The sequence below is a fragment of the Physeter macrocephalus genome, chromosome 19 (genome assembly GCF_002837175.3).
Source record: "Physeter macrocephalus isolate SW-GA chromosome 19, ASM283717v5, whole genome shotgun sequence".
Taxonomy (NCBI): domain Eukaryota; kingdom Metazoa; phylum Chordata; class Mammalia; order Artiodactyla; family Physeteridae; genus Physeter; species Physeter macrocephalus.
The window spans coordinates 87,721,391-87,749,286 of NC_041232.1; the positions used below are offsets into that span (position 1 = coordinate 87,721,391).

The window sequence follows — 27,896 nt, forward strand, 5'->3', positions numbered from 1 at the left end:
GGACGCGCAGGCTCAGCGGCCATGGCTCACGGGCCCAGCCGCTCCGCGGCATGTGGGATCTTCCCGGACTGGGGCACGAACCCGCGTCCCCTGCATCGGCAGGCGGACTCTCAACCACTGCGCCGCCAGGGAAGCCCCAAACTTTCTTTTTTAAAACCTCATTAACTAAAACATGTATATGATACATTTAACATTAAATTAAATAGATTTCTTTTCCCCTATGTAATTAGCATTGTCAGCTAATAATTACCTTTTTAAAATATATCATGAGTTTGAGTTTTCCCAGTATAATCTCTTAACTGCATGAGATTTCTTTTTGAGGGACAGTTATCCATATCAAACATTTCTGAAAGGTTTGTGTTTTGTTTGTTTATTTTTTAAAGTTTTTATTGGAGTATAGTTGATTTACAATGTTGTGTTAGTTTCAGTTGTACAGTGAAGTGAACCAGTTATACATATACATATATCCACTCTTTTAGATTCTTTTCCCATATAGGCCGTTACAGAGTATGGAGTAGAGTTCCTTGTGCGATACAGTAGGTCCTTAGTAGTTATTTTATATTTAGTAGTGTGTATGTGTGTCAGTCCCATTCTCCCAATTTATCCCTCCCCCGACTTTCCTCCCTGGTAACCATAAGTTTGTTTTCTACATCTGTGACTCTGTTTCTGTTTTGTAAATAAGTTCATTTGTACCCTTTTTTTAGATTCCACATATAAGCGATATCATAGGATATTTGTCTTTCTCTGACTTACTTCATTCACTCAGTATGGGTTCTTCTTAAACTGCTTAATACCATCAGAATCAAATATTTTTTTGAGGCCTTGAAGTAAGAATGAAATTTTTTGAGCTCTCTTATTTGAACAAAGTTAGAACACAAAACTTCTATGGGATAAATTACCACAATGTAATAAATGTTAATTTATCTATGGGATAAATTAATTACAATGTAAATTGGTGTGCCAGTGTACTTTCAAGAGACAATAGGAAAAGGAGCCCAAAACATACTAGTGAAGGTTAATCCCCTCCACCAGTGAGCAGAGCCTTCTAATTAGAAGGCTTCAGTAAAATATATTAGTTCAAATATTTGCTGTTTAATATGTTTAAATTGTGGGGTGGTGGTGACATCTCTGGAAGAGCTCTGGATGGGGCAGACGGGGCAGTGTCCCTCCCAGTGTGCCCTCCAGGTGTGCCCCTCCTGCTGTGCCCCTGTACCTGCGAGGCTTGCGGCACTGCCCTGTCGAGAGCATTAAAAGCACGGGAGGTGCTGGAGGAATTTGGTCTCACGGGGATGCTCAAAATCTGTTAGGTATGTACTTCTTCTGAACAGCTCCATCCTCTTAGCTAACAGTGCTAGATATTGTGTGAGCTGTCTTAAATCAGGTTAGTTAATGAGGGTGGGTTAGTTCAGTAGACTGGAGGGAGTGAGCTGTTTTGCTTGGTTGATGAGAATTTGTGCTAAAATGAGGCCTCAGAAGACCAGTGTCCGCCCTGCTGAAGGCTCTTAGTAGTAAAGGTTTGTGGAGTTACTTTTCATTTCTGGAGGAGGAAGGAGTTCTGGGAATATTTGTTTTGACAATGAAAGGCCAGATAGGTGGCTGTAACGAGATGCTGATGCTGCAGCAGAGGAGATGGGTACCACCTGGAGCACCTGAGCCGCTTCTGCTTCCCTGGAAACTTCTAGATTTCTGAGCAAGCAAACGAAACACAGTTACAGACAGACTGGAACTAAACAGTCCTTTTTGATTCTTATTCTTATTTTTTGAAGCAGATTTAGTTTACAAAATTTTATGCTTTCAAAACAGATAAAGGAGAGGAATTATTTACATGAAAAGTTTATGAATTTATTAAACACTCTAAAGATTTAAAATTCTGTTTTTGGTCGGGGCGGGGGCGGGGAGCGGCGGAGAAGGAAGGATTTATTACTTGCAGCAAGTAAGGAGACCGCCGGGGATCTTCCCCAAAGCAGCGTCTTGGATTGAAAATTCTCGAAGTCCTGTAACACACACAGTCTTTGTGTGTTTTATACAGACACACAAACACGTTTGTTCCCGGAACTTTGAAAATGCAGTTAGTGCCAGGTTGCCAGTCACGTGTTTTGTAGCGGTCTCTTCGGCAGGAGATGAGGTAAATTTAAAACGGCGCCGTTTATCTGGAGCCGCCGGCTCACCGCCCTGGCTCCGGCCGCCCCCGCTGGGTGGGGGGAGCGCGCCGGCCGCGGGGCTTCGGGGCCGCTGTGCGCCGACTGCGCGTGCGCACCCTCCCTGGCGGCCGGCCTCCCGCTCCACGGGATCCGAGTGCCGGCAGGCGGGTCCCTGGCCCTCCGAGCCTTGTCTGGGATGCGGCCTCCGTCAGGACCCTCCCAGCCTGGCTGACTGGTTTCCCGCAGTCGGAGGAGGGCGCCCCCGTCCCGCGTGCCCCCATCACGATCCGTGCGTCTCCCGTTACAGCACGCACGGGGCACCGTCCCTCAGATCCCTCTCCTCCCTCCTCCCGCAGCCTGCGCCCCGGGGCCTGCTCCCCTCTGTGCGCTGCGCAGCCAGCGCCGCATCTATGCAGCAGACGGGCCGAGGCTGGTCCCCTGCCTGGGCTGTTGCTCTGGTGGCAAAGAGCGGACCTCCCGGCCCTGCTGCTCGGGCAGCGGGTGAGCCTGACTTGGTGTGGGCCGCCGGCTGGATCTGCTGTTGCTTGGAGAGGAGGAGTAAACACTGTCTTTAAAGAGACTGTAATCCAAAGAGGGACTCTCTCATAGAGACATTTGTCTTCTGCCTCTTTCCCTACGCTTTGTACATGGTAAACCCTTAATAAATAATGACTGGCTTTAGGTGGGACTTGCTGTGCTGGCATTAAGGATAGTTTTTTTTTTAATGTTCCAAATTAAGGGACTTCACAGTGAACAAACAGATTTAGGAAGCTAGGCCTAGAAGTCAGACTTACGTCTTCTAGCTGGAAGTCATAGCTAGCTTTCTGTTCACTTTGTTGTTAATACTGATGTGAAAGAGAAAGCTTTTTCTTCACTGCAGTAATGTTGACAGCTGATGCTGTGTTACATGCAGCCGTGTGACTGCAGTATGGACACCGCCCCTCCCCCCCCCAGGGGCACAGAGTGAAGGCGTAAAAATAAGACAGAAAAAAAGACAGATTTAACATCACTACATACAGTTCATTAACCTGTGGAGATGAGCAACTTGTGCACCGTACGATTCAGAGAAGGATTTGTTTTGTTTTGGATGAATATTTAGTCATTCGAGCAACAATTTTCTTAAGTTAAAGTCGATAATTTGTTTTTTTATTACAATTACAAAAATTGTTTCATAGCCTCAAGATACAGACATGGTCTGACACACACAATATAGAGAACAGAATTTTCACAATAGATCAATTTAATGTTTCTAATTCCAAACAATATAAAGAAAAATGACTCCTTCCATGGTTTAATTTCAATCTGAGATGATGCCTTGGCCCCAATCTTGAGGTGAATGTGATGCCATCGCGGCAGCCTCGTTGCAGAGGGTAAGTGCGCGTGCGCCTCACCCTGTGAGCCGTCAGCTCAGGTCACTGAGGAATGTGTTCTGGATTCGAGAAGGAAATCCGATCGACGTGTCCTTACAGTCTCGAATTAGTAATCAGTCCTTACTCAAGATACGCTCTTAAATCGTGGCTTTCTGGATTAAGAATCATAACAATTTGAAAAGCAATTTATGGTTGCTAATTAAATAAAATAAAAATAAATAGGTTCTGGACATTTTAAAGTGTCATGTCATTTGCACAATTTCATTCAGCGCACATTTTAAGTCACTGTAAGGATGTGTAACGTGCTAGGTTGTAATTACACGTTCTCCTGTTCTAACGCTGAGGTAGTACGTTAAGGACAAAGCAGGACGCTCAAGAGCCACATCTCCTCTCTGAAGGAGGAGTGACGTCAGCAAAGACATTTCGTATGTAAGATTTAAGAGTGACTAAAGGGTCGTTGAATTATTTTCCCCCTAAAATGACTATAATTAGTTCAAAAAGTACAACAGTGTTCAGCTTGTTATGTTGTTAATGCTACAGTATTAGTTTTTCAGATTAAAACGTGAGTTGCTTGGCCATCCTTCTGTCACCCCAGGAAGGCAGGGTCCTCCTCCCCTTGCTGGTCCAGCCCCGTTCTGTCTGCTGTCTGACCTGAGTTCCTCTGTTCGTTCTAGTTGTTGTATGCTGGTCCAGCTAGTTGCCGCTGCTGCCAGTTAATGTAAAGTTGTTTCTTTCTGTTTATCCTCTTCTGATGTCAATTTACCGTATAAGTTGTGTTTTACACTAACGAATGGAGTGTAAACTCTCTGCGGGCCATTTAGTGGGTGACTTCTCTCCTGAATGCCCTGGAATGCTGATGAGCTGCTTCTCAGCAAACACGTACCTGTGTGGGTGCTTCGTGCGGCGCAGTAAAGGCACAGGTGCGTGAGCATCTTTCCCCCAAGGAGTTGTCGTCTGCTGATGTGGCAGACACATTAACAGATCACTTAAAAGCTAACTTGACCTTGGTAGTCTTTGTGTTGGTGGGGTGTTTGGGGAGCACTGAAAATTGGCCCTCACAGCCTGGCTTGTTAGGGGGGCCTGGCCCAACGGGAGCCAGACCTGCGAGGAAGGACGCGGTGGCCCAGGTCGGCGGCCTGGGCCAGAGCAGCTCAGCTTTGCTGGCGCGTGCGTTTCGGAGGGAGTGGGCGGAGCTGGGGCTGAAGAAACGGTCGAGGGTTGATCTTGGAGGGTCTCCCGTGCCTCTGACGCTTGAGCCGCATCCTGGGGCCAGGGCCACGAGCCCCGGCGGAGGTGCACGGTCCCGTTGCTCCGAGAGCTCTCTGGAAGGCTAATGTAAAGGATGAGGCGGAAAACCCATTGGGCCTGCGAGACGCACTTCAGACCGTTGAGTGTCGACGTCACCGCAGCCTGTGATGGAGGACGCACCGCCGGACGCATCAGAGATGCTCAGAAATGCAGTTAGCGGCACAAGAGAACTGGGAATTTTAAAGTATTAACGTAAAGGAAAAATATAATAGTCTGGCGCTGAGCTTTTGAGTTTCTGACTCCAGGCGTACCTCCGAGATACTGTGGGCTTGGTTCCAGACCACTGCAGTAAAGCCAGTCACGCAAATTTTGGGGTTTCCCGGTGCACGTAAGAGTTGTGTTACACTACGCTGCAGTCTAGTAAGTGTGCGGTAGCATTGTGTCTAAAAAACAAAGTACACGCCTTAACTGAAAAGGCTTCCTCGCTAAGAAATGCCAACCGTCATCCGAGCCTTCAGCGAGTCACACAGTAGTAACGTCAGAGATCAGATATCACAGATCACCCTAACAAACGTTAATGATGATGAAAAGGTTTGAAATATTGCAAGAATTTCCAAAATGTGACAGAGACATGAAGTGAGCAAATGGTGTTGGAAGAATGGCACCGATAGCCTTGCTGGACACAAGGTTGCCACCAGCCTTCAACTTGTAAAACTCACAGTATCTGTGAAGGGCAATAAAGGTGAGACGTGCCTGTAGCTCTCAACAGATTTGACAGGCCTGAAAACCGAGACTTTGATTTGCAGGAGCTGGGTGCTGTGGAGGCTGAAGAGGCCAGGGGAACAGGGTAGAGTGGAAAGCAGGAAAGTGACAGAGATGACGCAGACCCCGCTGTCGACACCCCGTCCCAGGCTGCTCTGGAAAAGCGGAGGAATCGAGGAGCGAGGAGGGTGGACGTGGTGTGGGCTTCCTGCCTCGCTCGGCAGCTCCCCGGACTGGGGGTGGACTCGGAGGCCAGTGCTCGGCCCCGCCGGAGCCCTGACTGTCCCGGGCTCCAGGCTCACGCAGGACAGGGCCCCCAGGAGGAGGGTGCAGACTGCAGAGAAGGGGCCTGGGCCTGCGAAGCATTCAGTGACGAACGGGAAAGTGACCTGTGTGGTGAGGGACCTGCGCTCCCAGAGCTGACATCACACGGGGAGCAGGCGGGGGGGGGGCCGAGAGGGTCTCCCTACTCTCAGAGGCCACTAAGAGCCCATCATCCCGTCCCACAGGTGAGATGTTGGGGAGGGGAGGCGGACTGGCAAAGGCCCGAATACAATTTAACCTAAATCCGGAATCCTAATTACTAATCTTCATGAGTTAGCTAGAATGTGACCGGATTATATTCCCTTAGAATAAATGTTAAGAAATTTATTTTAGGACGATAAAAAACTTGGCACGTCTAAGCCTACGTCCTATAAAAAATGATATCCACTACCTAAAACGTACCAAATGTTGACCTTCTGAGGTGCTTTTATCCTTGCGGGTAGAGAACCTAGATGCAGTGAGGTACGATTCTGCATCTCCTGGTCAAGATAGAGACCAGAGGGTCAGGTGGAGTCGAGGGGGTGGATACCGTACCCATGGAGACCGTGTGAGGAAGGCCGGGGGCAGGGCCAGCAGAGGAGGGCCCGCGGTCAGGCAGAGGCGGGAGTCGAATCTGAAGTGGAGAGCAGTCTCGAGACCCGAAACGGTCACCGGTGTCCAACGCGGCGGAGCGGTACGACTTGGACTGGAAAACAGTTAACGGAACCGACTGACTGGAGGACGTCGGTGAGCTCTGAGCGACAGAACTTTCCGGAGACGACGGTGAAGCTAGGTGTAGGGCAACAAGGACGGGTCGGAGGTGGACGAGGCGAGTGGATGTGCCGAGGCCCGGGGCGGAGACGGCACGGCCAGGTTTCAAGGCCGGGCCAGTAGCAAGGGAGGCGCCGAGGATTCCAGAGAGGCAGAGCCACTGGAATAAAATCCCAGCGGAAGCAGCAGGTGTCTTCAGCGAAGAGGAGCGGTGGCCCTGGCCCCGAGCTGGCTGAGGGACCTGACCTTCATGGAGCAGGAGGCGCCGTGGGCGGGTACAGGTGAGTTGAGGCTCAGGTGGTCATGCGGTCGGTCGGTCAGGGGCGAGCTGGGGAACGCGGAGAGAGGCGGCTCGGAGGCCGGCAGGTAGAGGACAAGGACGCGGACGGGCCCGGTTCCGAGGGCCCGGCAGAGGCTGGAGACGCGGTGTCCGGGAGAAGTGTCTCAGACTGCTGCGTGACTTTCTCCAGCGGAGCTGTGCTGCTCAGAGGGAGAAGCAGTGACCCAGGTTTGGGATCTGCTGTCCGAGCTCTGAGGGGGGCGATTCAGAGGAAGGCGATGTGCGGTAACACACGGTGCCCCCGGGCAGGGTGGCTCGTGTCCGCGGGGAGAGCGCTGCTCGGGGTGCTGCGGCCGTCCCTCCAGCCCCGGGCCCTCGGCCCTGCTTCCGCTTCTAGACGAGCCGGGGGAGAAGAGCGCCCTCACAGCCAGCCTCAGCCCCGGCCCTACGGCGGCAAAGAGCTGAGCGCACAGAAAGTCCCCGGACAGACACATCGGGTCTCAGCCCGAGCCTCTGGGGCCGCCAACCCAGTAGGAAAACCAAATGGTCACTCCGACACACTGCTGGAGGGCGAGTGCCGACTGGCGCACGTGAGAAGCCCTGGGGGCCGCGGTCTGGGCGGCTCTGGCTGCCGGAACTCGTCGGGGGCTGGGGTGGCGGTCCGGGAAGGGGCACGTCCTCTGTCACAGGGGCTTACCTGTGGGTGGGGGTGCCCGTCCCTGCCCCATCCCACCTGGGGAGGGCCCGTCTCCTGCCCAGTCCCCTCGTCTGCCCGGCTCACCGGTGGGGTGGGGAGTTGAGAAACACCCGTGAAGGTGGCCTGGATGGGCCGTGAGATCGCAGGAGGCTCCCCTCCCCGCCTTGCACCCCGACGCCGGCGGGGCTCCAGCAGAGGGAGGCTCTGAGGAGTGGCGTCTCAGAAGCCCAGAGTCAGCAGGGGGACGCACGGGGCACCGGAGGACTTGGCAGCCTCTGTCACCCACAGCTGCGGCGACGTCAGACACACCAGCTCCTGCCCAGATTAATGTAAACCGCCCCCCCCCTCCCCCCGCTGAGGCTTGTTTACCTCTCTTCTTACTACCTCACACTCATTACATGTCTTGCTGCAGACGGGCGTTACAAGCTGTGTACCGAAGGGTAGGGAAAACGGTCTGGAGAAACAGAGCAAGCATCAGGCCCAGACCCAGGTACGGCACAGCTTTGGGAATTACCAGACAGGGGACGTGAAAGAGCTACGAGTAACATGCTAAGGGCTCTGGTAGAAACAGTAGACGTCGTGCACGGACAGCCATGGGGAGTGTCGTCGGGGTCATGGAAGCTCCAAGGAAGACTCAAATCAAAGTCAAGCATAACAGAAACCAAGAGTGCCCGTGACGAGCTCTCAGCCGCCTGGACAGGGCCAAGGAAGGGACCCGTGAGCTGGAAGACACGTCGGGAGAAACTTCCCAGGCTGAGAAGCAAAAACAAAGGAGAACAAAAAGGGGGAAACAAAAGGGGACAGAGCATCCAAGAAGCGTGTAACGGTCTCAGCAGGTGTAACGTACCTGTACGGGGCACCAGGAGGAGCGGGAAGGGGCGGAAGAAATATTTGGGGTGAACATGGCTGAGGGCTTTCTAGACTTGATGACAGACACCTAATCACAGATCCGGGAGCTCAGAGGACACCAGGCCAGATGAATGCCCGAAAGTCGAAGCCCGGTGTAGAGCCTTCCCACTGCAGCAAACCACCGGCAAAGAGGGAACCCGAAGGAAGCCAGAGAAATAGAGGCGTTGGCCTGGAAAAGGCGCGGGACACTGCCCACCACGTGGGATTGGGGGAGGCCTGGCTGGTGTCATCGTCATCATGCAGGAGGGGGCGGTGGTGGGAAAGGAGTTGACACAGCCTGGAGCACAAGCAGGGAAGGTCCTGATGACCCGAGGGTGGCGAGGACTGGCTGGAGGCTTTGGAGTCCAGAGTGAAAAGGAGTCAACACATCCAAGCAGGTTAGGAGTTTAGAGCGTGGGATTCCCCTCACCTCTGCCCCCTCCCCAGACCCACTGTGCCCAGAAACCGCGGGTACTGCCAGGCCTCCCCTGGCGGTCACTGGTCAAGGTCGGGGCTGGGGGTGTGGGCTTGCTGCCGGCCTCGCCGAGCGTGCTCTGCCTGCAGTCTGTGTGGTCCACTGACCGTGTTCAGTTGTGGTCACGGAGCAGAGGCTGAGCCTGTGGGTAGGGTTTCCTCAGTTGACTTCTACCAACATTTCTGTCTTATAATCTTAGATTAGTGCATATGTTATTTCCTCAGCTGCCCACTCATTTTCTGAGGTTTCAGAAATGCTTCTTATTTAGCAGCTTTTAGGTCATCAGATGCAGTTTTGCACCTGAAATAGTCCTCCAGGTGTCATTTGACTAACACTTACGCCGCAAGGCAGCGTAAGCTATGCTCCCGTGCAGCTGTGAAGCTTGTGGTCAGCACTTGAGTTTTGCTTAAGAACAAGAATAATACTTCATTTCTGTTATACTTTTTTGGTTTTCATTCCTTAATTTTGGTTGACTTAACATAACGAACAAAAGTATACCAACTTTAAAAAGCATGGAACTCGCTGAGTCACCGCAAAGCGAGCACACGCCCCAGCCCCTGACGTGGTCAGGAAATAGCGCTGTGCCAGCATTCCAGAAGCTTCCCTCTCTGCACACCTGTTCTCCCAGAAGGGCACTGTCCCCGTATCTACTTGACTGGCTACTTTTGTCTGTTTCTGAAGATTACAAAATGCGGCCGTACAACGTGCATTCTTCTGCGTTTGGCCTCCTGTGTACAGTGGTGCGCATGGGGGTTTTGTCCGCGTGTCGCGTGTCACGGGGCTCTGTTCGTTTGCGTGTCCGTGCACCGTCCCTCCCAGGACCGGCCGTAGCTGCTCAGAGAAGCCATCCCGCAGCTGATGGGCCCTCGGCTGTCCCGAGTCGCTCTGCCCGGGCGTCTGTGTGCACCGTGTCTCAGTGCGAACACGTGCGTTTCTGCCGCGTACGCGCCTGGGAGTGGAGTTGCTGGGTCGCGGATACGTTTACATTCATTTTGTGGAATCCCTGTCCTCCAAAGTGATGGCGCCAGTGTTCACTCTTCCCTGCAGCGTGAGGATTCAAGTTCCTCTGTGACCTTGTCCGCGCTTGGGTTGTCCGTTTTTTTTTAAAAGTGTTTGACGTTCTATTGAGGATGTAGTAATGTCTTACTGTGTTCTTAGTTTCCGTTTCCCGGAGGACTGACGAGGTTGCATTTCCTCTGCACGTTGACTGGCTGCCTGGGCATCTCGGTTCGAGGATCACTTCAGTGTGTCTTTTGTGCATTTTCCCACTGGGTTGTTAGTCTTTTTTCGTTATTTTGTAGGAGTTCTTTATCTATCCTGGCACGAGCACTTCGCTGGTTATATGAGCATTATGTCCTCCCATTCTGTCGCCTCCTTACTTTCTTCAGTGTGTCTTGACAAACAGCCATTCTCAGTTCTAACGGAATGCAATTTATCAATCTTTTCATGGTTTCAGAAATCTTTCTCTGCCCTGGGTCACGAAGGTACTCTCTTATCTTCTAGAAGTTTTGCTATTTACCTTTCTCAGATCTCTAGACGTCTGGAATTGGGTTCTGTGTTTGTTATGAAGATGGGAAGTTTCCATTTCTTTTCCCCATGTAGATTTCCAGTGGACCCATAACCAGCTGTTGCAGGTCCGTCCTTTCCCACCACAGGTTCCGGCGTGAATCATATGTGCGCGTGTGGTGGGTGTGCATCTGGACCTCCTCTCTGATTGGTCCTCGATTCCCTTTTTGTGCTAATCGTCTGTAATTACTATAGCAAGTTTGATCGGGATTGCATTTAATCTCTGTAGGTCTTTGAGGAGAATTAATTTTTAAATTCTGAGTTTTATCCTTTGTTTATACAGGCATTCTTTAATTTTTTTCAATAACGTTTTATGATTCTCTCTGTGTAGAGCTTTTGTATACCTTTTGTTTGATTTATTTCTAGGTATTTAGATTCTGTTGATGCTGTTTCATTCATTATCTTTTTAAAATTTTTTATTTTCTGTTTGCTGCCATATAAAAATACAATTGCAGCAAAGCTTTTTATTTCCAAGTTGGTTTCCCATTCAAAATATTAAACATATGCTCTGCACTTTAGTTACAGGCGGAGTCGATGTTTAGCTCTGTCATCTCAAGAACTGACCCTGTCTGGCTGACTGATGGGTTTTTCATGAGAAAGTTGGCGTCTCATCCGCAGTGACCCCCTCCATGGGTTAGTCAGATGCGGCTGTCTCGAGGCCACTGGGAGTCAGTCCGTCTTTATGGGAGCGGGTTGGACTGTGGGTACTTACAGCGTGGGGAAGAGGCCATGCACACACGTGTACTCCTGGTTAGCGCCAGGCCGGGGCGCAGCGCGACTCTGAGGACCTGAAAATCAGGTCGGCCCCGCCATGTTGCTTCTCGCTCGTACACGCCCAGATCACGGGAGTGGTGGCTGGTTGCTTCGAAGCTGCTCCGCGTGGTCCAGATGTCCCCCGGCCGCCTCTCCTCGTGGAATTGGTGAGGCGGGGACCGCCTCTCACCCGTGGGCACAGTGTACGGAGGCCCCCGACCGTCCTGGCCCTGGGCTCCCCTCCTCGGGAGCTGCGGGCGGGCGGCAGGTAGGGTTTATTTGAAACTGGCTTCCCTCCTCTGCCTCCTGTGTGGGGATGGTGGCCAGTGAGGAGTGGCTGAGGGGCTGGAGCTGAGGCGGCCTCCCTCCCGCAGGAGGGCATCGTCGCTGTACTTGGCTGGGCTTCAAAAGGGGGAAGATCTGCAGTGTCAGGATCGGGTATTATGCGGCAGCATTTTCACTTAGATTTGAAAGTAAGTGGGGGAAATAAAGGCGAGGGTAAAAATCAGATCAGAGGAGAAAGATATGTATTTTTCTCACATCAGTAAGAAGAAGAATGGTAGCAGCGGGCATTTAAATGAGCAATTACTGTGTGCCGGCTGCACGCCTGGGACAGGAATGTGGCCGTGGAGCCCCTCCTGGGTCATCAACACAAGGGGTCAGAGACCCAGATGTGCCCAGAGCTATTTCGCCTCTTAAGAGCTTCAGAAAGCCCAGCTGGAAGGCGCGCGGGGCAGCTTCGTGGTCATGTAGAGTGACTGGTCCAGACGGGGCTCTGGCCGTGGCGCTCGCCCACCGGCGGCCCCCTCCCTCCACTGCCCCACAGTTACGTGCTAGGTCTGCGTGCTGACACGGAGACGGGGGTGGTGAATCTAAGGACAAACGAAAGTAACTCACTGTGCTTCACGCCGATGCTGCCACGCCCGCCCGTGCGCACAGCCCCGTCCCGTGCGGCCAGCCCAGAGTGAGGCTCTGGGCCTGTCGTGGCGGGGACGGCAGGACGGCAGGATGCCGTGAGCCTGCCGCGTTACGGCACTTCACGCGGTCCCGGGAGAATTCATTCGTTTGAACGCCCGTCATTATGGTGCCATTTCTTACCATCTTGTGCTGCTTACTTTGAAAGGAAATTGAAGAAAAATTAGCTTACCTGCAGCGTATCGTTGTTTAGGAGAAATCTGATGACCAAAGCTTACTTCAGGCAGTTTCTTTTTTCGTTTAAAATTTTCTTCCTGTAAGTTATGTGATTACCCTTTAGGAGGAGTGTGTTCCGACCTTGCTGTTTTCTTCAGAGCATTGTTTTGAAAGGGCAGTTAATCGTCAATTAATTATCATTGCTCTGAGAGATACTGGAAGACACCTAGGATGCAGATTACACCTCTGAAGGTCTGGGATCCAGCAGGGTCCTTGATGGCCTGGCGTTTCTGCACAGGAGAGGAGACGAGCAGCCGCTGCCTCCCCCGGCCCCCGCCCTGGCTGCTTCCAGAACAGCGGAGCCTCAGGGTCCACACTCACTGCCTCTGCCCCGCTGGTGCTGAGTAGAGGCGTCCGCAGGAGGACCCACGTGTAGCACAGGAAGAGCGCCTGTCCAGCAGAAGACTCAACACAGAGCATGTAGGTAGGATGAGGTGCTTTGTCCTTTAACTGCTTCACCGGGCAAAAGATCCTCAGCTGAGTGTTTACTTCCTTGGTCCTTGTTTTGGTTACAGCATTTAATCACTTTGTTTAATCTGTTCTTCTTTTCCCGAAGTATAGTAACGGCTGCCAGTTGAGCAAGTTTCACCACTTTTAAATAAAAATAGTGAAGGAAAACATTTTGATATGCAAGATCTGACCAGTCTTCATTTCATAAACCTAATGGAAGTTTGTGTAGTTAATGGAAAGTACAGCTACAGATCTCATTACGAGAGTGGGAATAATATCATTTCTGGTTCACATCAGCCAGCCAAGGAGGCCCGTCTGAGGCCAAGGGGATAGAAGCCGCAAGCTCGGCCATACACCTTAGCTCCCTGAAGTGAACCAGAAATTTAACCAGGCTGGAGTTAAGCCGAGTAACAGAAATCATTCAAAAGCACTTCGCAAATTGTAAAGGCTGTTGGCTTGGAAATTGCTAAGGTCGTAAGGGGTCAGAAATTAATCAGTTATAAACAATTTAGACCAAAATGAAGCCATTTTCTGTGTTAGTTATTAATGGGAACTCATCTTGTTAAAGTAAATTGGTTATGCATTTCATTTTTTTTTATTTTTTATTTTTAAAATTTTATTTATTTAATTCATTTATTTTTGGCTGCATTGGGTCTTTGTTGCTGCATGCGGGCTTCCTGTAGTTGCATCGAGCAGGGGCCACTCTTTGTTGCGGTGCGTGGGCTTCTCGTTGCGGTGGCTTCTCTTGTTGTGGAGCTCGGGCTCTAGGCGCGCGGGCTTCAGTAGTTGTGGCACACGGCTCAGTAGTTGTGGCTCGTGGGCTCTAGAGCGCAGCCTCAGTAGTAGTGGTGCATGGGCTTAGTTGCTCCGCGGCACGTGGGATCTTCCCGGACCAGGGCTCAAACCCGTGTCCCCTGCCTTGGCAGGCGGATTCTTAGCCACTGAGCCACCGGGGAAGCCCTGTCTGAAGCGTTTTCGCCTGCATTTATTTTTCACGGGGAACATGTCAGGTGACTCTGACACCGAATGGCCCATGAGGGGTCCGTCCCCCGTGCGGATGCCACAGTCTGTCTAAAATCGTACCGCCTCCTGTCTCCTGGCTTCAGCCGAGCTGCAGCGACCTAAGACTTTAGTTTTGAACCAGAAGCCTTGACAGACCACCTCGAGATTCGAAGTCTTTTAGTAGCTCACCGACGCCCTTTCGTGGTGACGCGCGTCCCAGGTCCTCGGGGGCTCTCCTCGCCTCCGTGACCGGCCAGGGTGCCAGGGGGGTGTCGTCAGACTCCTGCTGCGTGGCTGGTTCTTGGCTTTGGCTGTAAACGGCCTCCACCCAAGTCAGAGCCTGTTGGGTATACTTTGCCCTACGACAATTCACTAATTACTAGAATTTTAGCTCTTTTAGTGTAGGGCACCCTCTTCGTCATTAGGTGCACGTTCTGAACAGCTAATATGTGTAATTACGTTTAAAATAAGTGCACTCCAAGTGATTAACAGCATTTTGATATCAGAGTTGTGACCTAGCCATTGTCTTCTGGCTGAATAATTAACTTGTGTCTGAGAGCTTTCGAGTGTGATAGTTGCCTAACACAGGGCTTCCCGTGGAAGGTTTGCTGGCTTCCGGTGACCCTGAGCTGCCATCTGGTGCAGACTCTAAGTGCTGCTGTCATCTGCTGCTAATTGCTGTCACCTGCCGTTGCAGGCCCTCGGCGGAGATGGCGTGAGCAGGCGGCCCGTCGCCGTCGGCGCGGGTCCTCTCGGCACGCGCAGGTGCGCCCCGGGAAGAAAGCACGGCGGTGGCCTGGGCTTTCTCAGTAGAAGCACTTTTCAGTTAGTTTGCATTTTAATACACAAGGTGGGGGAAATGGTGACCGTCTTGTGAAGGTTATTACTTCACTAAGTCCAAGTGTGTTGCCTGTTTTATGATTTGTTTTAATGGTTCTGGCGCTTAGGAGCCTATTAGGCTGGCGAGATTGTTTCCAGGACATTCTACAGAAGACTTCTGGAATCCTCTTTCTCAAGCGGATAAGCTTCGGTCGGGGCACTCGCCTGTAGCACCATATTCTATTAATGTATTTTACTTGTAATTTAGAGAACAAGAAGGATGCCCTGATTTGAAGGCTAAGCTGTCCCCTGTGGCACTGGCACAGCTGATAATCGCGAACTAGAAAGATGTGTATATCAAATAGTTTACAAAATGAAGCCAGCTGTGTTTCCCTACATACTGTGGCTTCCTGACATGCATCATTAAACCTTATTAGCTACTTCCTTTTACAAAGATTCTTGTAGTCTTGAACATTGCATATTAACATTTTCTGCCCCTCCAACTGGAAATTATTTGCTTTATTGTAGAGTGTCAACTTGCTCTGGTTTCTGATGCGTTCTAATTGGTACTTTAGAGTATAATCATCGTGAGATACCACGCCATGCATTTCTTTATTTGGAAATTAATACGGACCTTTTCACTTTATCTGTCAACCTGGGCAACTTTTCACACAATTCCCAACTCTTGGGATTGCTCACAAGCCATTAAGTATGAATGGTTCATAAAATGTCCTTGAAGACATAAAGTAACACAAAAATTTTAGATGGTTTAAAGTAGTGCTATATTTTGCCAAGATACCAGGAATAAACCTCTTAAGTAGACAGTTAATAATAAAAGGGTAGTTAAGATGAAAAGTTTATTTAGCCATACTATGCTTGTCATTTAAACATTTCAGCAAATCTCCTGAATTCTGTTTTCCTTTCAAAAGAACGCAAATCATGAGAACTATGGATTTTGAAAACTAAGTAACGTTGATTCAAAGTTAGGTGTTAGGCCAGTATGATAACTTTCTTCATTCTTTTTCTCTTTATGCCATTCTGTGTCTGCCATTCTGCTACGCTGCCTTAAAAATTAATTATGTTTACCTACTGTTAACTTTCGTTTCTCAGCTAGTTATGCTGATATGTTGGTGGGACAGAGAATGGACAAGGTAATAGCAATTCTGAGGTGTTTCAAACACTGACCAGGGTTTTCTGTATCTTTTCACGTGATTAATATAATCACAAAGAGGTGATATGCATTTCATTGAGACAGAATTTCATGAGTTCAGTGAAACGGTGATCATAGTTTTGTTTCCAGTAAATATCTTAGACACAGATCTTGTCAAGTCAGCTAATGACTCTTGATTTAAAAACCCTACTGAGTGGTTTTATGTCGTGTTGGGTGCCAGATATCTGGAGGTTGGGGTGGAGACCTTAAATGGTCCATAAATTCCCACATATTTACACAGTAAACCAACAAGCGGTGTGAAGGGGGTAGTGACACCATCGCAGCCTTTGTGTCTCTTCGCGGGCAGCACGGTACAGTGTACATTCCAGTAGCGCCGCGCTGCCTGCAGAAACTGACGTGAAACATGCTAAGCTAAACTCTGCCACACGCAGCACTTAGGCGTTGAGGATTTTTCCTGCTGATTGTCTTTTTTTTTCCCCCCTAAGATACTGTTACTTACAATTAACAACTTTATAATACTGTGTATGGGACTGAAGTAGTCCTTAATGAAACCAGACTTTCTGGAATCTATTATTATATAGAAAAATTGTTAACTAATGTCTAGTAAGTTCCCTGGCACAAACCATTAAATGCATTTTACTTGTTGGTATGCCAGAGGAAGAATTTAGATGGTAACATTTTGAATCGCCGAACAAATCTCTGACTTTGTTATAGAAGTTCATCCGTATCATGACCTCTTATGAAGAAAATCTAGGGCTGCAAATGAAAGTTTCATTATAAATGAATGACCTTGTTTACTAATAAAAATTTAACCATTCCCTTTCCCAGAATTTTATTAGGAAAGTAACCAAGCAGGTGGAAGGGTGTCCCCCCCCCCGCCACGACCCCCACACCATCCCATGCAGTTTCTTTGAAGAAACACAGCAGTTCCTCCGGCCCTGTCCCAGGCAGGCTCCAGGGAGAAAGGCAGCCCTGGTACCTGCCTGCCCGGCCATTCCCTGTGCCTCTGTGCTGGGGGGCCGCCAGGTACTGGCTTTCCCTGAGGAGGGGCTCTGATGTACTCCCTTCGCCTAAATCCCAGACTTTCCCATCAGGTACTGCCCAGCAGTTTCAAGCCACTAACAGGAATGCGTCCCTCAATAGGTCACTTCCTGGGTGTTAGAAAGCCGCCAAATACTTCTCCAGCTCTTTGAAGAGTTCAGAGGGTGCCCTGAAGGGATGCAGTCCCTGTGCTGGGGAATTTCGGGTGCAATAGCGTTAGAAGCCCTGGCTGTATGTTCAGCCATTTCTTTAGCAAGCAGTAACCGAGCCCAGATTTTAACAGCATTATTATTGATGTGCTTAAAAATCTAAGAGTATTTCCTATTCAGTAATATATTTTATAAATTATATTTAAATGAATATTTAAGAGTATATTTGAAGGGTGTTTCTAAAATGCACACATACACAACCAATATTTAACATAAGGGACTTGCCACATGCAGGAGAAAATAAAGTCACACACACACACCCATACCTCCCAGAAGAAAAATGTGCTAAAATAGTATAGCCTCCTCAGTATGAAAAATCGACCAGAAAATGAAAGGTGAAGACTGCCCCATATTTCAACAGATTTGCAAGAAGCCATGGTCTGCCCTTTCTTTCTGAGTCTGTTAAAATTTTAAGATTCCTAATAAAAGGCTTTCTTTAAAAATATCAGAACCATTTAGAGTTCTTATTAGAAAAAAATCTATTTTTCATGTTTCTCGGGAAAAAAGAATTTCCAAGAGTGTGGGGACTTTTAAAGTCTTTGAAGAAGCATAAAATAAAAGTCAAAGTTCCTAAGCATATCAGTGACCATGCACAAAAATCTGCTCTTGCTGGCGTTTTTCCAGACTTTTTTTTTTTTTTTTTTTTAAAAACACAGTTACTAATCCCTAAACTCATGGGTATTGTGTTTTTAGACAGTAAGAATTCGACAGTAGGTTAATGCTACTTGTAAAATATCTGTTAAAATAAATATAAAATTACCAAAATAAACAACTTCTTTAATTAGATTAAACTGAAATCAAATGCCTGACCTCAAATTTCACTTACGTGACTGATGTTGAATGTTGAGGTTTCTGGTGTCGGTAGATGGCTCAGGCTTGAAGTAATCATTTTGAATTGGTGGGTGGTCTTAGCAAAACCATTTAAAACTGATAGCTTTCTACACTGTTAAGACAAAAATAAGGTAAATATATGCAGGATCTCTAAACCATTAATGTAAGCTGTTGCTACAACTTTATTGATTGTTTGTAGATCTAAATCTTTAAAAAAAAAAAAAAGCCTTAGCACTATACTGCTGTACCGATTACCTACAGTATTTTGGTTGTCATGTCTTTAAACTATGACAAATATCAAATATCCTTATTTGATAGTAGATTTTTATTTGGGAAATTTCCTTCAATATAATTAATTCATCACGTTAAAGTCTATAAATTCTGTCTTGGTTTCTTCATGACAACATAGATATTTATGGTAACTTTTTTTGTTGTTAATAAAACTAAGATAACATGTATTATATATACTGAATTGGCTGATTGAAGATCGAAGTTCTGCTTTCACCAAAAGAAGGCTTTCAGCGTTCGAAAAACAAAAAAAAGCAACAATCTTGAGCGCCCTCTGCTGGCGAAGCGGCAACATACTGCACCTCCGCTTTTGCTTTCTCTCCCCAGCTAAGAGAAATGTTTTTATAAAAGCAACAACGGAATGTCAACAGGAAACATGACAGCAGTGCACACAAATCGTATTCAGCATAGTGTTGGGATGATGATAGTGGTTTGGGTGGTGTAGTCTCCTTGCATCCCTGGTTTTTAAATAAACTGTGTGGGCTATTGTAAAATAAGGCCGGAACTACTGAACATTAGAAAATTATGGTCTCTTTGAAATAGTCAGTGCTGGATTTTCATGTAGTTTGTGTACATAGAGTACAAATTAAATTTCCAAACGGTTTCCAGACCGTTTTCCATATTTGTGCACACTCATCTTTGTTTTAAACATGGCTTCGATGTGTCACAAGTTGAGCCTATTTGAAATAGTTTATAGTAATTATTAGAAACAAAAAATTAAACTAACCACTTAAAGTCACTATGTTGCTTTAAATTTGATGACTTTTTAATATACTGGTTACGCCTTAATAGAGGCTCTGCTGTGACAGAGGCTGTCAGACGGTAACAGGCTTGACCAAATTGTCCTGCATGAATGTAAAAGTCAGTCTGCATTTTGCAAAAACAGACCTGACGTGTGTATATGTTCATATGTTCATAGATAATGTGCTATTATTCTGGCATCTTTGATGATTATAAAATGTTACGTGCATATGTGTTGTAGCAAATGCTCAAGCCACTATTGAAATTTCTCAAACGATCTGGTAGGTTGACGGTTTGAGAAGACAGCCGCATTCTGCACTCGTGAAGCCCCCTTCAAACTCAGCAAGTAATATGTTTGTAGATTTTAAGACTAATTTCCCCCTTAGCAGCATGTGTTTCGTGTCTAGCGGACAGAGGGATCTGACGGCGTGCGTCGTCCTAAACACGGAGCTGACCGGTACCGAGGTTGTGTAAACTAGGTGAGGGCTTGCACTGGGTCCCCCTCTCCTGAGTTTCTCACAGTAACATGGAAAGAGGTGGTACTTCCTTGTTGAGGAGCTGAGCTTTGCATTAAGGCTTTTTTTGTTTATCTAAAAAATATAATAACCACATTTCCTTTTTTTTTTATTTTTTTGATGTGGACCATTTTCAAAGTCTTTACTGAATTTGTTACAATATTGCTTCTGCTTTTACATTTTGGTGTTTTGGCCACACGGTATGTAGGATCTTAGCTCCTCAACCAGGGATCAAACCCGCACCCCTGCATGGGAGGGCGAAGTCTTAACCACTGGACCGCCAGGGAAGTCCCCCCATTTTTTTTTAAATGTTAACTATTCAAGAAAAAAAATATCTTATGTGATAACTATTTGGTAAGCAAGGAAGAAACCTTAAATGCTGAATATAGAGTATAGTCAGGCAAAATTTATTAGCAGGTAAAAATGTCGAATATGAAATATTCTTTCAGAATAGACTTTTAAATGTTTATTGTGTAAATATAGATTTTGACTTTTAAAAATTAAGGTGATATAACATTAAGAATTATCATGCTGATACTTATTTAGGGAGCTTTTAACGCACAGATTATTGAGCCAATAGACTAGAACGGCTAAAAGAAGCGCTTCTTATTTCGCAGATCAGTGGGGCAGTAAATGATAATAGCCGAGTCGTCTATGGGTGGGTGGCGCCTGTGTGCAGGGCAGACACTTAGGACTGAGGCGTTCATATCCAAAGATGAATGAATAAATAAACTGGAGAATAAGAAAAAAAGGGCTACATCGCATCACTTTAAAAAAAAAAAAAAAAACGAAAAACTAATACTTTTAATTTAAACTCCAAACTGGAAAATAGTTATTGCTGTAAGATTTAGGAGTTAGATTTAGTGTAAGAGTTTCAGTTATTTGAATTGAAGGTCTGTACTTATTTTTTTCTTATTTTTAACATTCTACTAAAAGTAGAAAATATAGGACCGATTTGTTTCAAAGATATTTAAAAGAAATGTGTTTTTTAATACGAATTTCAACTAGGTTAAAGCAGTAGCCCTATGTCAATTTTGTAGTCACAATCCAAATTCTGAATGATGCGGGGCTGATGGGCTGATCCGAGAATAGTTTAGCTGCTAAAAGATAAACAATGTTAACGGTAATGTTATAGTTTCCCCTAAGTAGTCTCTCACGTGTGAAGCTGTATTTCTGTCTGTGTAGAGTCGTCGTGAGTGCATTTGCTAGTAGATTGGAGGCGTTTCTGTTTTTCAAATTGAGATATATTTACAGGGAAAATATAGGACAAATTTAAATGATATTTAGCTTTCCGCAAGAGTTTAAATTGGCTTTTTGACATTTTGCATCTTATGGTTTTGCTATACTAAAATACTTTCACGTAGCAAATAAGGAAATGTGAGCTTTAGAAGCAAGGTTACAGTACTTGGATGTTCACATAGCATTGATCCAGGGGTAATATCACGTGAGGAGCAGTTGGCAGTGCTTATTTTTATGCCTTTTGTTTTCTCTGCTGCTAAGTTTTTATAACACAAGACTCCTACATTGATTTCTTGGGGACTTAGGGGGACTTTGAGACGGGCCGGAAAGGCGTTGTGTTACTGAGATAAGATGGGGTCTCATTCGTCCATGGGTGCCTTAAAAAACCTGACTGATCTTTTCTTGGTTAAGCAGGAGGAGACCGTATTTACCCTTCATTGTTGGTATAAACCACTATTTTGCTGAGACCCATTAGCTGTTTAAAACTTGGTACATAAATTAAAGCGGAGCTAAGTGTTTTTGTGATCCTTGCCATTAGCAGCGTTTTAGATTATACAGGCAATTACTGTGCTCAGTATCCCAGGGCAGCCCCGTCCCAGCACCATTGGGGCATCTCAGACATTGTGCACAGATTTGCCCTTGGAGATTAAAATTTCCAGTAGCATATTTAATTTTGTTATCACAGTTGTTTCAAATCAAACAAATATCATGACAAGTGGAAGAAAATTTGCTTTACTAATATAGGAAATTACAAAAATGTTGAAAATTACTTCCTAGTGTACTTACCTTTTCTTATACAGTCATAATTACTTCAGCTGATTAGTGCTATACGTTAGGGGTAAAAAGGTCTTGAAATCATAGTAAAAGGTATCTGGCCTGTTCAGATGTTTTAGGAAATGTTTGAAAGAAAGAAGAGTTTCACATCAAAACTCAAGCTACCACCTTCTGTATAGAATCTGTAGCTTTAAAGTTAACTAGCTTTCTTATTGAATAGTTTTTGAGTCCAGATTGCATTTTAGACAAGTTGAAGAAACTTTTAAGGGTGTTCTAGTGAAATGAGTATAAAATTGAAAGTGACCTTTAAAAAAATAGTTGAAGTATCTCTTTTCTTCTCACTGTGCTTTGTTAGAATTGACCGCCCCACCCCCCAAAAAAAGATCATACTAAATACTCTAGCTCGGTTGCAATTATGTTCCAGGAAGAATAGTCATAGTTCAGGAAAGGCTCCTGAAAGAAAGCAGTGAACAGCCCATTACTGAGAAGCTGTGTTTTCTCTGCTAAAGCTTTCATTCGTCCTTTAAATTAGAAGGGGTTGGTGAAGACGACAGTTAGTTATAGTCACTAGTCAGGCAGTTGACCGCGTGTGTCCTCGTCAATTAGAAAGGTATTAATACTTTGAATTAGCTGGGTATCAACGTGCAGTGGGCCGCTTGTAATGTTTCCATCCTATAGGGGTCATTTTTTCAAAGGAAACGTTGTCCTCATTCCTGACTGTTTGGCCCGGCTCTTACAGTCCTTCACTGCCCTGATGCAGGGGAAAGTGTGAGGCAGTGGTTATGCATTTTGCAAGACAGTGATTCTTTATTTTATTACAAAAAAAGGCCAACTCTGGAAGGCCAGATTAAATCATTCCTTTCACTTTTTAATGGGATTTGGATGAATAGAGTAAAATATGCACTTTGCATTCATTGATAGCATCTTTACGTTGAGGTAATTGAGTCTTTTTTCCCTGACTGAATGAGTAATGACTTCATCTGACCCTCCGCAAGGCTTGGAACTTAGGCCGTCTTTGTCACCGCAGAGGGCCCGGGCTTTGAAACGTGCTCCACTTCCCTGGCTTAATTTTTCTTCATTTTAATCCAAAACCCTATTTTTCTCAATAATTCAAGCATAAACTATATAGTAGTTGAAGTCGCGGAAATTGCAAGGTATTTGTCCTGGTTCTGCCGGTTTTTAAATGGAGTTGATAAATCAGGCGCCATGGTCCTGGCCGCCGCTCTCACGGGGCCCAGTCCCGCTCCACCAGGGAAGCTTCCAGAACCGTCGGCGCGGTCCTTCCCGCTGCTCGTCCCGGCCCAGAGGTGGCGAGCCCGCACCTGCTGGCCCCATTGCCCACTCGCCCGGTCACTACGCTGGAAGTGACCTCTAGGGGGGCAGGTCGCTTCCCGCAGAGCCCTGCAGGCACGGCCGGCCGGGCCGGGAAGGGTCTCAGCTGCGCACAGGTTCGTGGAGACAGCGCATCTCTAGGACTTGCCTCAAGTCTCCGGGGTTCCGAGTCTGAAGAGCGCGCGACCAGAGGAGACCACGTGTCCCAGGCGAGGGCAGGGGGCCTGAGGAGGGTGGGGCTTTGGAAGGGTGGGTCCTCTGTGGGGATGGTTTGGAGGGGCGAGGACTGCCGGGGTGACGACTGTGGAGAGGAGGGGCCTGGTGAGGGCAGGGACTTAGTGGGCGTGGGGCCTTGTGGTGGGGCGGGGCCTCTGTGGGTGGTGGCTTGGAGGCGAAGACGCTGCAGAGCCGCCATGCCCCTGGCCCCGCTCCCACCGCCAGGGCCCTTGCAGGTGGGGACCCGCGGCTCCCAGCCCACTGTGAGGACCCTGCAGTGTCGGGTTTGGTGTGGAGGTGGGGCGAGTGCGCTAGACAGACTTTCAGCGGTGTCGCTTCTGGGTCGCTGTTGTAATTCCCCCGGTTTCTGGAGCCTTCTAAAGGCCGTGAGGTGTCAACCAGCAGCGGTGCTGATGACCGGCAGCTCTGAGAAGGGACTTCATCCATAAGCTTGGTTAGAGGAGATTTCTCTTTTATAGGGTATATGACTGGTGTTCGCCTTATACTTCCTACTAGATTGGCTGTTTCTTGAAGGGTAAAATCTCATAGTTTGCTCATTTTTCATAACCGTAGAGTTTAGCAAAAAATGTAGTAGGTATTTAAACTTGCTTGTATAATGAATGAATTTTCTTCACTGCTGCACTTAACTGCGTTTTCTGACGAAGTTTTGTGCTTTCTTTGTAACTACAGGTTATAATATTCTCATGATGCTTTGTGGCAAATCCTAATCAAAACCAGATATAAACTAAACAGTGAAGTGTGGAAAAGGCTAGCTTTTTATTGGCCAAAGACATGGTATTCAAAAGGCACTCCAAAATAAACTGGTATTAAGTAGGTTAGTAATTCGAAAAGTTTTAAATTTGAGAATAATGGTATCCCATTTATTTTATCAAAGTTTTGGTGATCATGTTTTCTTTTTTAATTTCTCTTTTTCAAAATTTGTGCCCGATTCAGGAGAAACTCAGATGGCAGATGGATAACCTGATAGGATTCAGTCTTCTGCTAGTGTCATATAAATTACAAATAAGCAGTTCTGTTAAATACCTGCTGTGCCCTGGCCTGAGGGTGACCAGTAGTGACAGTGAGCTTTGCCACATTGTTTGGGCTTCTCTAGGCACCTCTGTTAGGAGCTGGGTAATGCCAGTTTACAGAGGAGGAGAGTGAGGCTTAAAGAGTGTAAGAACATTCCGCAAGGTCACACAGCAAGCAGAGATTCAAATCCAGGTTTTTAATAATAATAACAATGAGAATAGTAATGAGAATAGTAATAGCATGCATGTAGGCTTGCTCTGTACCAGAAGCTGTGCTTCCTGGGCTGTGCGTCATCTCTTTCCCCCCCGGGTCCCGTCAGGAAGACATGTTACAGCCCATTTTACAGATGGGAAAACTGCTGCTCAGCTTGCCCAAGGTTGTGCAGCCAGGTGGCAGAGCCAGCATGCAAACTATAGCCCAAACACGGAGTCTTGAGGGATCTTAACTGCTGTACGGCGTCACGTGTCCTCTTTGTGGCTCTAAAGCCCTTCTACAAAGCCTGGCACCGCCCTCCCCGCTCCTCTCTCGGCCCCCCACGCTGCACTGCACGGTAGTCTTTCAGCAGTGACACTAAGCACGGAGCAGGACTTGGTGGAGGTGCTGGGCTTGAAATTGAAGCTGCACGCTTCAGAAGAACTGTGTTCAATTCATTTGTAGAATGGACGGTGTTTGGGTATCTCATTCTTACTGTCCCCAAGATCCCACACAGAACACGCACAAAAAAGGAACTAATTCTTACTGACATAATTTTCCCGCACGGTTTGCTCGGGTGGTAAATGACCCAGAGGATGAATTGGGGTGTTGTGTCCCTTACTGGGAGGACCTCAAGTACAGGACTTATGCAAATTAACAAGTTGTCATTGCAGGCCAACTACCCCACCTGTCGCTTTTCTTCTTAATTAAGAGAAGTTCTTTCCAGGGAGGCTCTTGGCAGAGAGGGATGACAGACATACTGTCCTGTTCTGAAGAAAATCCTAAGTGATTCCCTGACGTGGCACGTGCAGAGGAGAAGGCGCGTGTGCTCCCGGAAGAACTGGCCGGGCTGCCAGGCCGTCTGTGCGGCTCTCGTCCCGCGTCCCCTTTTGTCCAGTTGCTGGTCGTAACCTCGTCGTCTAGAGAAAGGATCTGAGTTTTTTGTGGTTGGATACTCAGGACTCGTGTTGTCTCAGTAGACTCTTTCTGGAAATGCTCTGGGGACTGTGAGTCATTTTCAGAAATTCTCCCTAAATCTCTAAAAGGCTTTTCAGAAAGAACTGTGAACGTCAGGAGAAGTTTTCAGAAGAAAATGTAAAGTTAGTACATTTTTGTATTTCAGTATAATAAAGGCTAGTACAAAAGAAAATTTAAGAATGTGGTTCTGTCCTGACTGTTCATTTTCTTTCAGGTTGGTTTGCTGGACCTTGAGCTCAATCAGCTGACCAAAGCGCTGTTTTTGGCGTTGGTTGCCCTCTCGGTTGTCATGGTGACCTTGCAGGGATTCTCAGGTCCCTGGTACCGCAGTCTCTTCCGCTTTCTCCTGCTCTTCTCCTACATCATTCCCATAAGGTGGGTTTAAGAATGAAGAAAAACAGATGTCTGGTTTCATTGAATATGATGTTACTGAATGTATTGTTCTCAGTGTGAAAGAAATGATCCACCTAGAACGAAAGAGGGAAGAACCAAGGACTGACCCTAACCATAGCCACTTCTCACTCATTGCCTGCACTGACTCCTGAGAAGTGAACGTGATCCTGTAACTCCCAGGGAAAGAAGGCCATGCGCGGCCCACTGTGTTACCCTCGGCCGCTGCGGTTCTCAGCGCCAGAAGGCCTGAGCTCGGGACCCTGCTGCCCGCCCTGAGCCCTGGCCCCTGGTGTGAACCCCACTGCTGCCTGATGTGAACCCCACTGACCCTGGTATGAACCCCACTGACCCTGATGTGAACCCCACTGACCCTGGTGTGAACCCCACTGACCCTGGTGTGAACCCCACTGCTGCCTGATGTGAACCCCACTGACCCTGGTATGAACCCCACTGACCCTGGTGTGAACCCCACTGACCCTGGTATGAACCCCACTGCTGCCTGATGTGAACCCCACTGACCCTGGTGTGAACTCCACTGACCCTGGTGTGAACCCCACTGACCCTGCTGTGAACCTCACTGCCTGGTGTGAACCCCACTAACCCTGGTATGAACCCCACTCACCCTGGTGTGAATCCCACTGACCCTGCTGTGAACCCCACTGACGCTGGTGTGAACCGCATTGACCCTGGTGTGAACCCCACTGACCCTGGTATGAACCCCACTCACCCTGGTGTGAATCCCACTGACCCTGCTGTGAACCCCACTGACCCTGGTGTGAACTGCACTGACCCTGGTGTGAACCCCACTCACCCTGGTGTGAATCCCACTGCCTGGTATGAACCCCACTGACCCTGGTGTGAACCCCACAGCCCCATGTGAGCCCCACTGCAAACCCCACCCAGTGCCAGCTCAGCCGGCCTCCTGGAGCTGAGTCTCAGGGTCAGCACTGCCCATCTTAGCTGTTAACCCAGTCCTTCCCGCCTGTCCTTCTGCAGCTGCCAACAGACAGCTCCTATTCCCATATCTCTGAAGCACATCTTTTCTTTTTTCTTGGGAATTCCCAGGGTTTTTTCCTTTGCTTTCATTAATCTTGTTTTTCTTCGTTTCTGTTGCTTGTATCAGTTCTGAAATGTTATGTGGTGTCACTTCACTACTATTTCTGTTGTACGATGGGAAAGGCCAAGTAAGAACTCTCTTCCTTCTTGTTTCTGGGGCACTTCTATCTTTAACTGATAAAAACCATTGAACAATATTCAACTTTTAGTTTTTTAATATTTTATTTAATTCTCTTTATTTATTCTCTTTGTTTTTTTTTAATTCTCTTTAACTTCTTTCTTTAGTAAACTGACAATGTCAGTATGTATATCTCTTTTTTTTAAGGGTTTCCTGTGCTATACAGCAGGTTCTCGTTAGTTATGTTTTATACATAGTATCAATAGTGTGTACATGTCAATCCCCATCTCCCAGTTCATCCCACCTCCCCTTCCCCCCTTGGTAACCTTAAGTTTGTTCTCTACATCTGTGTCTCTATTTCTGCTTTGCAAGTAAGTTTGTCTGTACCATTTTTCTAGATTCTACATATAAGTGATATTATACAATATTTGTTTTTCTCTTTCTGACTTACTTCACTCTGTATGCCAATCTCTAGGTCCATCCACATCTCTGCCAATGGCACTATTCCGTTCCTTTCTATGCCTGAGTAATATTCCATTGTATATATGTACCACATCTTCTTTATCCATTCACCTGTCGATGGACGTTTAGGTTGCTTCCATGTCCTGGCTATTGTAAATAGTGCTGCAGTGAACATCGGAGTGCATGCATTGTATATCCTTTTAAAAAGTCTGGGGCTTCCCTGGTGGCGCAGTGGTAAAAAAAAAAAAAAAAAAAACTTCTACTAAATCTATTGAGATGATTTTTCATCTTAAATTTTTCTTCTTTAATATATTAATATGCTAAATTAAACTGATTGACTCTCTAATCTATACCTACCTTGTATTCTTTGGGGGGAAAAACACACCTTGGTCATGGTATAATATGCCTTCATGTATTACTAGATTCCATTTGCTTGTCATTTTTGTGAAATTTTTACATTGGTTTACATGAGTGAGATTGACTTATAACTTTCCTTCTCACATCATTCTTTTGGTGTTTAGTATCAAGATTATGCTATTCTCATAAAATATATTGATGAGTCTTCTCTAAAATATTTTTGTTTAAAATTGTA

The 27,896-nt window shown here is 47.0% G+C and overlaps 1 protein-coding gene across 15 annotated transcripts in view; it reads left to right on the plus strand.

The window, feature by feature from the left end:
* ATP9B (ATPase phospholipid transporting 9B (putative)) overlaps nt 1-27,896 on the plus strand; it is a 224,623-nt gene that overhangs the window by 125,244 nt on the left and 71,483 nt on the right. For all 15 annotated transcript variants that reach the window (XR_008615993.1, XR_008615992.1, XR_008615994.1 and 12 more), the window contains one exon: nt 25,490-25,650. Coding sequence is in view for 12 of the 15 variants with exons in the window: in XM_055080638.1 (XP_054936613.1) it covers nt 25,490-25,650 (161 nt within the window). In the remaining 3 variants the exon portion in view is untranslated. The remainder of the gene's footprint in view (nt 1-25,489; nt 25,651-27,896) is intronic.